Source organism: Chiloscyllium punctatum, chromosome 23, assembly GCF_047496795.1.
Source record: "Chiloscyllium punctatum isolate Juve2018m chromosome 23, sChiPun1.3, whole genome shotgun sequence".
In the NCBI taxonomy this organism is placed as follows: Eukaryota; Metazoa; Chordata; class Chondrichthyes; order Orectolobiformes; family Hemiscylliidae; genus Chiloscyllium; species Chiloscyllium punctatum.
Window position 1 is genome coordinate 62,911,247 of NC_092761.1, and position 13,659 is coordinate 62,924,905.

General features: G+C 40.2%; 1 protein-coding gene across 1 annotated transcript in view; it reads left to right on the forward strand.

Annotated features, from left to right (window-relative positions):
* LOC140494116 (V-set and immunoglobulin domain-containing protein 2-like) overlaps positions 1–13,659 on the forward strand; it is a 42,925-nt gene that overhangs the window by 26,466 nt on the left and 2,800 nt on the right. Inside the window, exons 5-6 of the mRNA XM_072593120.1 lie at positions 5,275–5,394; positions 9,866–10,004. Coding sequence (XP_072449221.1) covers positions 5,275–5,394; positions 9,866–10,004 — 259 coding nt within the window. The remainder of the gene's footprint in view (positions 1–5,274; positions 5,395–9,865; positions 10,005–13,659) is intronic.

Consider the following 13,659-nt stretch of genomic DNA (forward strand, 5'->3'; position numbering starts at 1 on the left):
GTATCAATCAGACATTCTGGCACATTGACTTCCAACCACTGCCTGAGGATGTGCACTTTACACCTCCCCAGCATGGCTCTAGGAAAGGGTATTGGCACAATCTCATTGGATACTTTGAAATGCTTGCTCATGACACCAGTGACCAAAGAACAAATGTACAGTGTATTCTGAAAGGTTTGGGGAGAGAGTGGATACAAACACCTGGAAGCCATCCCTTCAGTCAATACTTAGGGCAGGAGACAGTGGAACAACCCAAGAAGATGCAGGAGAAGATCCACTCTGACCTGTGAGACCAACCTTCGCGGAAGAGAGACAGCCCTACATCGGAGAGGAATAACCCGGCTCAAACACATGGATTGTTTTGGGTTATAACCATTCTCAGACACATAGAGTTAAATAACAAGTAAAAATTGTGGGAGTTTGGGAAATGCTCACATGGTGTTTTTAATAATGGAATTTTGTTCATAAAATCAAGTTGAATGGAAAACCAAATTCGGTGTCTCCTTTGTTCGCTTCACTGACAGGAGTGCCTGGGTAATGTGTCTTTAATAAACTGATTGAAGTGCCCAAAGTACAGACAACACTTCTGATAATAAATTGCAATATTTATGTGGAATGCAAGTACAACTGAGTCTCTGTCACTGCCTGTGACTGATTTGGTTTGCAACTCTTTTTGTACTTTGGCATTGTAGTAATCTGTTTCCAACCTACAATGCAATGTATATGTGCAATGTTTATTAACTCCTCATAATAGTTGAGGATGGTTCAGAAACAACCACCCGCCATTCTCAGCACTCTGAGATGTATGCCATTGATTGCTGGAGATGGATTTGCTTTAGGTCTGTTGGGTCTCTCCTGAATTCTGACTCATTTTATATTGATTCCATTATTCAGGTATCATTATCTGGAGGGACTATTTTGTACAAGTCTAAATATTTAGAAGAATCATTTCAACTATAAGGCACACTTCTGTTGCAGGTTGTGGCATCCATTTAAGTGGATAGTCTTCCAGTTAATAGCATGTATTGAGTAAACGGGAGTGGGGGTACTATCCTCTGAAGTTTATAAATGAATTTCAAATGGTTTTGGCTTTTTGCGTAAATATTGTAGATAATTACTACTCAAAAAAAACAATAACTTGCCAACATAAAAATTACAGATTTGATTATTGTTCCAAATGGATTAGCTATCTTTCTGACTTTTAGTTAAAAGTTTATTATATACAGCTGATTGTGTTTCATTAGTCTAGTTGGAGGGTGGAGGGGAGATAGCAATTTTTGGGTTTCTGATGTGAATCCTGACCCTATGTTCCATTTCTCTGTATTCCACTGCAATTACTTCTAATTAATTTAGAAAAATGGCAAGGGCTGACATTGTCCACAAAAAGTGACAACTTAACACAAATTCTATGCTTTATAAACCAATAGTTATTTGCACTTTGTGATATAGGCTTTGAATATATACAGCATTTTTTCTGACTTCTATCGAGCAGAATTATACATTTGGTTCAAAGCAAAACCCAAATGTTAAGAGTCTAAAATTGTTGATGAATTCCACTTCAGTTTGTGATGTACTCTGGTTCAGTTAAGTATTTTTACACTTTATAGCTTATGGAAACTTAATCTAAAGAAAAGGAGTAACTGAATGTTTTAAAAAAAAACATTATTTAGTGGAAAGCTAAAGGATAGGGTCATGTGAGGGTTGTCCATGATCAGGAGGTCCCTTGTTTTCTGAGAGGGGCAGCACATGGTCACACTTGGCACAGTCACCTCATATGTCATGGGTTGGAGGGGGGTATGTGGACAAGTTCAAGCTCACGTACACATATGACCTCGGGAAGTGTGAACCCTATGTGGTTTACAGGAGGGGCTACCGGGAAGAGGATTTGGATGTTTGGAGACTCACTGGCAATTGCTGGCCAACATTGTCACCTGTCACCTTCCATCATTCTAGAATGTGAACGACACGAATTTGCAAGATTCTTAAACCCCTCCATTTTGTTGTAGTGCCTTCCAGTTCACTTATCAGATCCTCTTCCACAGGAATGCACAGTTTTCCAGTTTAGAATAAGTCACTTTGAATTTAAAGAGATGTGCTGTTGGGTACCCAGCACCTATTGAAGGAATAGGCAAGGTCCTTTGTATTTTGGTTCTCTGGTGAGCCATTATGTGAAATCAGATGTGAAATCAGAAGTATGGAAATAATTTTCTTTCCCTTTTTAACAAAGAAAACTCTGGCTTCATACTGAAAAGGTTCATGGACTGTTACAAAGCTTTAACAGTCAGGTTGACAATAAAAATATTTATATAATCAATAGTGCCAATTTCTTTGTCAGTTCACAGAAGTCCCCATAAAAATTATTTCAATTTTAAACATCTTCCTTTTAATCCTAAAGATATTAATTTTAATAGAATGTACTTTCAAGTTGCTACTTGACTGAGCTTGAGGTTGTGGCAGCTTGGAATAGAGAGTACAATCTCTGACAGTGTGGAAACAGGCCATTTGGCCCAATGAATCCATACAGGCCCTCTGAGGAGCATCCCATCCAGACCCATCCCATCCTCTGTAACCCTGCATTTCCCATGATCAATCCATCTAACCTGCACAACCCTGGACACTATGAACAATTTAGCCAATTGACCTAGCTTGCACATCTTTGGACTGTGGGACGAAACCAAAAGCCAAGCAGACATGAGGAGAATGTGCAAACTCCACACAGGCAGTCACCCAAGGGTGGAATCAAGCCTGGATCCCTATGGGTGTGAGGCAGCAGTGCTAACCTTTGAGCTACCATACTGCTCACTATTGGTAGTCATTGACCAACTTCTATCCTCAGCAGGCAAACATGGTTCAACTTTCAATAATAAGAACATCAAAGTGGAGCAAGATTTTCCTGCTACCCTGCAAAAGCAGTTAGATTTCTTTGATGTGGAGCTGTGGATACACAGATTTGTACCTATAAGTATTAAATACTTGAAGATATTTAAATGCAACAATGGGTTTTTATCAATTAAATTTTTTAATGAAGTGAAGTCTATAATCGACACTTAAAAAGTTATTTTATTTCTCTCAGCATGCCCATGATTGCAATTGAGTAAGTTGGCATGAAGTGTGAAGTGTGTAATACTGTTGGCTTTGATGAGTCATGGATTGGCTTGTGTTGGACCAAGATAGTATAAAGGACCATGGGGATATATGGAGGTTCAGAAGTTGGCATGTTATGAGGGTGGGTAGGGGTCATGAGTTGATTTAGATGGGATGTAGGGAATATATGTAGGGTGAGGAGGTGAGGGCTGGATGGCCTTAGTGTGTTCATATGACTAGGACTGAAGTGCAGGCTATTTAAACAGCTTGTCTCAGCACTGTTTCTCAGAAGAGTAGACTAACGTCATGCCTCTCTGAAACAAGATTCTAGACATTTGCTCTTCCAAGTCAGGTTGAAGGAGGCAGCAATATACCCAAACGGCATCAAAAATAGAAATTGCTGGATAAACTCAACAGGTCTGGCAGCATCTGTGGACAGTAGGCAGGGTTAATATTTCAGGTGCAGTGACCCCTCCTCAGAACTGATTGTAGCTGAGACAAGGTGAATACATATGCTAAAGAAAGGGTGGACATACGGAAAGGAGTCAATGATAGGTGGAGATAGAGCCCAGAGAGAGAGAGAAAAACAGTTGGACAGACAAAGGAGTGGGTAAAAGTCAGCCTGGGAGAGTCAATATCTAGTAGAGACCATTAGTGGCTGACAATGGGTTGTTTGTCATAAAAATGGGTTGTTTGTGATGTCAAGGCCTGGTGTGTGGGGGTTTGGGTAAGGTCCTGGGAGAAGGTGCTCAGGCACTAAAACTATTGAAGTCAATACTGAGTCCCAAAGGCTGCAGTGTCCCTAAACAAAAAATGAGATGCTTGCACAGAGCTTCACTGGAACACTGCAGCAAGTCCAAGATAGAAATGTTGGCCAGGGAACATGGCGGTGTGTTGAAGTGACAGGCAACCGGAAAATCAGGGTCATTTTTGCGGAAAGAACATAGATGTTCTGTCTATGAACACAGTATGAGTGAGCAGTGAATCATGTAACGTAGATTGAGTGAAGTGCATGTAGATCACTGCTTTCACCTGGAAGGTGTGTCTGGGTCCTTGGGTTGTGAGGAGGGTGAAAGCAAGTAGGCAGGTGTTACACTTTCTGCAATTGCAAGGGAAGGTGCCATGAGGCTGTGGGGAGGTATTGGGAATGGAGGAGTAGACCAAGGTGTCCCAGAGGGAACGGTCTCTGCAGAAGAGGGGAGGGGAATATGTGTTTGGTGCTGTCAACCTGTTGAAGGTGATGGAAATTGTCTTTTGGATCTGGATGCTGGTAGGTTGGTAAGTGAGGACCGGGGGGGTTCATGAGAGATGGAGAGGGGGAGGGCTGAAGTGTGGGAGATGGATTGGGCACAACTGATGGCCATGTCAACCATGATGGAAGGGAATCCTTGGTTGTGAAGAAGGTGGACATTTCGGAGACCTCTTGTAAAAAGATCATCATTGTAACAGTTGCAATGGAGACGTAGAAACTGGGAGAATTTAATTAAGCCTTTAGAATAAGTGGGGTGTGCGGATGTAAAGCCAAGGTACTTGTGGGTGTTGAAGGTTTGTAGCAGATATTGGTGGCCAGCCTATCCACAGAAATGGAAACAAAGTTGTCAAGGAAAGGAAGAGAGAAGTCAGACATGGACCATGAAAATAGGGTGGATAATGACAAGGAAAGTGACAAGATAATACTGTAAAGCATTCAGCTCTGTAAGGTATTATCTTTGCTGATTCAGCTAATAAAATCCAAAGAAAGATAACTGCAATCAATTGAATTAATGGTACTCAAAGACAGCTACAGCCCATGGAGCTATATCCTTTCAGGAACCATTATTCCAGAGTGAAAAAGTAGAGGAAGGGATAAAGTAGAATTAATATACCTGTGGAAATGTTTCATTTTGTAATGAAATGAGTTCCCTAAAAACAATATTAATGATTATTTCAAATGCTTTCATATTTTTTTCATACAATATTTTTAAAGCTCTTTTGTTAGCAAGGACTAAGACTCTGATGTCTCCAATATCTGAAGACAAGAGAAATTTTAGTGGGAGTTTAGTGGTTTACTCTTACAGCTTCTAGAGATACTGGGTTCATTTAGTTATTTACTGCCACAGTGACAGACATTACTTCACCTGATTCCCTATTGATTGAAAGCATCTTGCCTTTATTTCAACCACTTCTTTTTCTTCCTTTTCATTTTTGTAGATTCTAATCAAGGCACCATGTTTCTGAAAAACCTGACAATGGAGCACTCAGGAACCTACAAGTGTGTGGCATCCAACATCCTCGGGGAACGATCATGCCGACTGGTTCTCATAGTCACAGGTAAGGATAGATTTCTTTTCCGCTGTTAATCTTTTCAGTAAAATGGCCCTAAATATAGGCACGAGCAAATGCCACTACAAACAGATGGCATTTATCTATCTTTCAATTTGCAATAATGCTGTCAGTTTTGGCTGTTTTTGGGAACCAATGCTTCACGGCCCGATGACATCTTGTGAATGGTGTGGGTGGGATTCAGTGAGGAATTAGCAAACAGAGAGAAAAAGGACTTTGATAATTAAAACATAAAAGTGATAATGTGGCATCATTTCACCAAATGTACTGAATTTGTAAACAATGTTTTGAATGTTTGCTTTGTGTAAAAGCTATATTTAGTGCCGTTTTCACTAGAAATGCGGAACAGTGAAAATCTACCCCAACAGACTTGATGAAGTTGCAATATCTTTTACTGCAACAGGGGTGAGAACGGTGGCTCAGTGTCAGTGATTAACACTGTTGCCTCACAGAGACAGGGACCTGGGTTCGAATCAACTATTGGGTAATTGTCTGTGTGGAGTTTGCACATCCCCACTGTGTCTGTGTGGGTCTCTTTTGGGTGCTCTGGTTTCCTCCCATAATCCAAAGATGTGCAGGTTAGGTGGATTGGCCATGCTAAAATTGTCCACAGTGCCCAGGGATGTCAAGTCTACGTGGATTGGCCATGGGAAATGCAGAGTTACAGGGATGGGGTGGTTTTCGTGTGGACTTGATGCGCCGCATGGCCTGCTTCCATACTGTAGCGATTCTATGGTCAGAAGTGTTCTTACTGCTGTTATTAGTTCATTTAAAACTCAACACCATCTGAGAATCAGATGGTACCTAAGATTTGATTTCTGTTGCACCTGCAGCTGACTAGAATCTAACACTTAATGTCATGCCACTGCAAAGTATAAATGTGCTAAGTTCTATCAGATTTTAAATAGTGCAGAGAATGGAAAACTGTCTTTCCGCTTCTGGGATATGAATCTAATTGAGCTCAATGTGACAAAATGAAAGGCGTCCTCTTTCTATCGCTAATTAAGTGCACTTAGTCAGTGCTATACAAATCTAATCATCTGTGGATACCAGTGAACTGTGAACAACACTGTGTATAATTGATGACTTAATGGCCAATCTCAATCAGAATGTGCAGACAATGAGAGTGATATAAATGTCATGTTGGTCCAGGAGGGACAGTTTATGTGAGGCTAGACAAAGATATTCTGTTGGTATAATCTAAGGGGAATTTACATGACACAATATTTGCATTGCACCAAACCTGGGAGTCTGTGATGCTGTTATTTCTGTTTGGTTTGATTAATACAGAATCCATGATAGTCCAAGTATGGTGAGTTAACAGTTGCTAGAAAAGATGTTTAAAGAGTAAACTTCTTACTCCTGGGGAAGTACCAGATTCCGGTCATTTGATACTGCTGTTGAATTGTGGACATTACATTGTATTGACACTAGTGAGAAATTCTGTTAGAACTGATAAAAGGTCATTGACTTCAAAGGTTAACTCTGTTTCTCTCTCCTATTTACAGCATTTTCTGCTTTTATTTCTGATTTCTGGCATTTTCAAAATCCTATTGGAAAGATGTTGTGAAACTTGAAAGGGTTCAGAAAAGATTTACAACGATGTTGCCAGGGTTGGAGGATTTGAGCTATAGGGAGAGGCTGATGAGACTGAGGCTGTTTTCCCTGGAGAGTCGGAGGCTGAGGGGTGACCTTATAGAGGTTTACAAAATTATGAGGGACATGGATAAGATAAATAGACAAAGTCTTTTCCTTGGGATGGGGGAGTCCAGAACGAGAGGGCATAGGTTTAGGGTGAGAGGGGAAAGATATAAAAGAGACCTAAGGGGCAGCTTTTTCACTCAGAGGGTGGTACGTGTATGGAATGAGCTGCCAGAGGAAGTGGTGGAGGCTGGTACAATTGCAACATTTAAGAGGCATTTGGATGGGTATATGAATAGGAAGGGTTTGGAGGGATATGGGCTGGGTGCTGGCAGGTGGGATTAGATTAGGTTGGGATATCTGGTTGGCATGGACGGGTTGGACTGAAGGGTCTGTTTCCATGCAGTCCATCTCTATGACTCTATTTAGTTCCCAATGTGCGCTTTCAGTATGGAGACTTGAGAGCACTACAAATGAGCCTTAGAGTCCTGAGTGAGGAAAGCGATATCAGCTAGTGTTCCACATGTCCCTAGTTAACATCCAAAAAGTGACTATTATAAGAGCAAAAGGTTAACAAAACCAGGAATGTTGGGAGAAAATTGCTCCTTCGGTCCCTTTTATATCTTTCCCCTCTCACTCTAAACCTATGCCCTTTATTCTGGATTCACCCATCTCAGGCAAAAGACCTTGCCTAGTTACCCTATCCATGCCCCTTATGATTGAGGAAAAGTTGCCTCACATAAACATGACCTGGTTCATCTCATTCCATGGAGGTTATTGCAATTTTCATTAAAACCTGTCCGATATCAACTAAATGCCATGGATCCAGAGTCACATGTAAACCAGACCAGATTAGGAGAGCATATTTCTTTCCCTTGAGATATTAGTGAACCAGATCAATTTTAATGGCAAGTTCTTTGGTAGGTGTGATGTGGAGGTGCTGGTGGTGGACTAGGATGGACAAAGTTGAAAATCACATGAAACCAGATTATAGCCCAATAGGTTATTTGAAAATACAGGCTTTCAGAGCGCTGCTCCTTTGTCAGGTAGCTAGTGGGGCAGGATACATAGGACACAGAATATATAAGTAAAATATCAAAGTGTCATACAACTGATATGATGCTTTAGTCAAATTAAGTCTTTAATCACTTAGAATAGGGATGCAGGTTTCGATTGATTAATGTATAAATCCCAGAACTTCTTTCAAGCCACTGCCCCGAGATAACTTAAGGTTTTATCAATATGTAAAAAAAAATCTCAGCTCTGACAGTACATTAAAGATGTGAGGTCTGCCTGTGTCCCAACCAGGAGTCAGACTGGTTTCATTTCCAAAGTTGGAATTTATAAAATGTCTCATTGACTGACTGCCTACAGATTGTGTGCTTTGTGACCAAAATAGAATGTATCTGTAAATACAAACCTGCAAATGCAAATTCACCCCATAGACGTGTGTGTGTGTGTGTGTGTGTGTGTGTCTGTGTCTAGTGTGTGTGTGTGCGCGTGTACGTATGGATGGGAGGGAGAGAGAATGTGTGTGTGTGTATGTGTGTGTGTGTGGGGATAGGAGGGAGTGTCTGTGTGTGTGTGTGAAAAAGAGTGTGTGTGTGAAAAAAGAGTGTGTGTGTGTGTGAGATAAAGAGAGAGAGAGAGCGCATGTATGAGAGAGCGTCTGTTGGCCGATAACCTGGTGTCGTGTGATTTTCAAATTCGATGGTGACATAATTGTCATTACTCTAACTTTTAATTCCAGATTTTAATGAATTCAGAACTCACTAGCTACCATGAATCCATGTCCCTAGAACATCACTGAAAGCAACAAAATGTTGGAAATCACAGCGACTCAGGCAGTATCTATGGAGAGAAGCAACTAATGCTTCAAGTCTAGGTGACTCTTCACCCATGTTTTGCTTTAAATTCAGATTCCAACATGTACAGTAATTCACTCCTCCCCAGAACATAAGTCTGGGTCTCTGACTTATGATGCAAGTGACATTACTACAATGTCATCGCCTTCCATGAAACTTTACGACCAACAACTGAAAAAAAGATCAAAAGAATGACACTTTTAAATAGGCTGGGGCTGTTTTCGCTGGAGTGTCGGAGGCTGAGGGGCAACTTTATAGAGGTTTATAAAATTATGAATGGCATGGATAGGATAAATAGAGAAAGTCTTTTTCTGGGGTGGGTGAGTCTAGAACTAGAGGACATAGGTTTAGAGCATGAAGAGAAAGATATAAAAGGGGTCTAAAGGGCAATTTTTCACACAAAGCGTGGTGCGTGTATGGAGTGAGCTGCCAGAGGAAGTGGTGAAGGCTGGTATAATTACAGCATTTAAAAGGCATCTGGATGGGTATATGAAGAGGATGCTTTAGAAGGATATGGGCCAAGTTCTGGCAAATGGGACTAGATTATGTTAGGACATCTGGTCAGTATGGAGGAGTTAAACCAGAGGGTCTGTTTCCGTGCTGTACATCTATGACTCTAAAACATTTTTTCCATATAGGCAGTGTTCAATGCAGAAAAGAAAAAAATATGAACGCAAAGAGGTGGAGCAATTGAAGAAACAATGAGGTACAATGGTAATAACAATAACTAGTAGAATAATTCGAGGTTCACATATGAGCTGAACTTTCTCCCTGACATTGAAGTAGATCAGACTTATAGGGATTGCTGTTAAAATAATATCTGTAACAGAGATGTATAACATTCATCCCACCTGTCTCAGATGGATTTGAGTCAGTTGCAGTGTCCTGGTCAACAGTACAACCAGCTTACAGTTTCAATTAACTTTATAAGGTTTTTGCTTCCTTCTTTACAGTGAGCAATGAGGCTGGAGTGATTGTTGGAGCTGTGGTTGCTACCCTTATTGCGCTGATTCTGATTGCTGTTGTTGCATACTACGTATTTCATCACAAGAAGAAGAATCCCAAAGTTCCCGTTATTGGACATGAATTAAGGTTGGATATTTAAGTTGGCTATGGTAACCATGGTATAGGATATAATAAAAACTTGCAGCATCTGAGAGTTCACTTTCCTCTGTACATTGGGCCAGTAAATTAGAGCTGATACTTACCAATAGTAGAACACCCAATTAATGATATGAAATTGGAAATACATAGAGTGAATGACAGTAAAGAAAATAGAGGGAATTAGAGTCAACTTAGATACAGAAAGAGAAATGAAGAGAGGAAAAGGAATGTTCGCTTAAGAGTTAAAGGAAAAATATCAAGAGAACAAGGTTAAAATATTAAATTTTCAAATGCTCTGGAGCAATTTACTATCTGCAGGCATAAATCTCCATGGTTTCAGAATTGGGCTGGAGAAGTCAAGTAAGCAGGAACATCCTTCCACTGTTAAGTACCGGCCCTAACTTTCTGTGAATGTTTATTTAACTGTTCCATTCTAATGGCATTTTGTGAAGCAGTTTGGTCCAGTGATTTATGATGATTCAGGACTCATACCATATCACTTGCTCACCCAAATTGCTTGTTTTGTTTTTAATGTATTGATACAGCATGTGCCTTCAACTCTGCATTATAGTGCCAGAAAATTCTGTCCCATCATTATTAGATTAATATATTTGTGTGAAATTCTTGTCAGTGCTGTTTTTTTGCACAATATTTAAATTGTGAGTAATCCATTTAACCAGTGCACTAAAATTTTCCCTCAACTGCTTCAAACAGACACAGGCATAGATTTGGGAGGTAATGGGATCATTTCAAAGCTTTGCTTAGTGTCCAGTGATCCCTTCTGGAAAGTGTGTGATTATTTTGACTACAGGCGAGGACAGGATTGGGTTCTGTTATGAAGCCTTCTGTGGCTGAGCAAACTGCACACTCACCTTCGCAGTTTATTTCTGAATGACGGACTTGATGAATAGCCAAGAAAGCAATGGGTGTACACAAGCAACTGTGTTCTTTAATACCACCATGCACATTCATACTTTTGTCCAATCTGCTGGAGTCGAGAACTGCTAGGATTTCAAATGTACCTCCAACCATTAATTTTTAACACCATGGAAATGGTTAAATATTTCTGAACAGCATCTCATGAAACTTGAAAGAGTTCAGAAAAGATTTACAAGGATGTTGCCAGGGTTGGAGAATTTGAGCTCTCGGGACAGGCTGAATAGGCTGAGGCTGTTTTCCCTGGAGCATCGGAGGCTGAGCGGTGACCTCATAAAGGTTTATAAAGTCATGAGGGGCATTGATAGGGGCACGAATTGACAAAATCTTTTCCCTGGGGTGGGGGAGTCCAGTATTAGAAGAGATAGGTTTAGGGTGAGAGGGGTAAGATATAAAAGGGATCTAATGGGCAACCTTTTCACACAGAGGATGGTGCGGGAATGAAATGAGCTGCCAGAGGAAGTGATGGAGATTGGTACAATTGCAACATTTAAAAGGCATCTGGATGGGTTTTTGAGTAGGAAGGGTTTAGAGGGATATGGGCCAAGTGCTGACAAATGGAACTAGATCAGGTTGGAATATCTGGTTATCATGGGCTGACCAAGATCTGTTTCCGTGCTGTACATCTCTATGACTCTAGGTATTTAACATTTTTTTTTTGGAAGAAGATAATAACAGAACACATTCACCAATACCTGTCATGTAATAAAAAGAGAAGTTAATTTCTTGGATGCATACCCTTTTGATACGGATTGACAGAAAATAGTTTGACAAACTCATTAGTAACAAGTCTGAGCAAAATGAAAACAGAGAGGAAGTTAATGGGCTGGAAAGCTCTGAAGGTGTAAACTATTCTTGTTATCTTTGTAATATTTAGTGTTGAGTGTTGATGTATTCCTAGATATTTGTTCTCTGCCTTGTCCTGCCATTCTTCAACCTTTATTTCCCAGCTTACAGTTTTACCGTATTATTGAGTTACCACATATTTCTGCATTTGATCCCTTGCGACCACCATTTTGTTTAAAACCCTCTCCAGTGCCTTTGTTAAATAGTCTGCAAGAACATAGACTGTCCCAACTGTACAGTCTCCAACTTTCCCCAATACTGGTGCCAATGATTCACAAACTGGAACACACATTTCCCACACCAGTCTTTGAACTGCATATTCATCCCTCTGATTTAATGTGTTAGATGCCAAATTGCACACAGCACAGATAGTAATCCAGATATTATAACCTTTGAAGCTCACCTCTTAATTTAATACTGAGCTCCTTGTACTCTCTGTGCAGAACCTCATTTCTCATCCGACCAATATCATTGGTGCTTATATGGGCCACAATATTTCCTTTCTACCATACGTTCCTTTCCAGCTCTGAGTAGATGATCCAAACCCTGACACTGGACAGGCCATTAGATATCTGCACTGTCACTTGTTGCAACAGGGGATGTTGTCACCTCTCACTATACTATCCCCCACTACTACCATGTTCCTTGGTGCTCCCCCAACTTGAATGGCATCTTGTACCACGGTGCCATGGTTAATTTACATTTCCATTCCGCAGCCCCTGCTGTCATTCAAACATGGTGAGAGAGCCTCATCCATATTAGACAATTGTAGAGGCTGATCGTCCTGCATTCCTTCCCTCTGGATCCCCTTACCTGCCTCACTCACAGCAATACTCCCCTGTACCTGACCATTGACTAAATCAGAAAACACTTTCCTAAGTGGTGTGACTGCCTCCGGGTCCAAAAAAATCCAGATAATCTCCACCCTTCATTGATTTATCACAATGCCTGTCATTTAGCCCCCTGCTCATAACCTGCGCCAAAGTTGCTTGAACCTCAAATACTTATTCCAGATGTGTATGTCCTGGATTGCTATGGTACACAGGAACTCTCACATGCTACATCACTAATGCATGCCCTGTCCTGTTTTCATTAATGAGTTTTAATTAATTATTGATTTATATTATTCATCTATTCATATTACCTTCCATATGCTTTATTAATTTTATGAACAATTGTACGTTTTGTTAAAATTTAAGAATAGAAATAAACTCAACAACTTCCCAAAGATTCAACAGTTAGCTCTATTCTCCATCATAGAACAAGCACCAATTCCAATCAGCTTTGATGTATGCCAATGAATAAATGAACCTGTTCTGAGCATGGAAGTAGTACTTGCACATTTCCAGACCTCCTAAATTAATTTACTAAAGGTCTCTTCTATACAAATCATCCTCACTCCAAGTTGTAGCTCTATTCCTGTGAATTGCTACTTAAAGTGAAAGAACTTGAAGTGAACCATGGATTCTCAGAAGCTGTAATTAACTTCCTTTTCGACATTGACCCAAGAAAGCCAAAAGCAAGCACAATTTATAGACAGACGGAGGTCTTAAAGGCCAAAAGTAAAAAAAAAATTATATATTCTGAGTTTCCTTTGATAGTCTTGAAATTCAGGTGGGGTTGTAATGGAAGTTGATTATTCTTCTTTGGATAAGTTCTTTTAAGCTGCAACCTGTTCTTTTGTAATGTAGGTTCTATGATACTTATGTTCTTTTTCTCAATCCTCTATCCCAGTAATATATTCCAACTTGTAACAGAGATGGAGTCTGAACTGAAAATGAAAATGTTGAGACTTTTAATCTTTCATTCTCCCTCCATTTTTATGTATTGTATGAAATTTGGCATGCAGTTCAGTAATCAT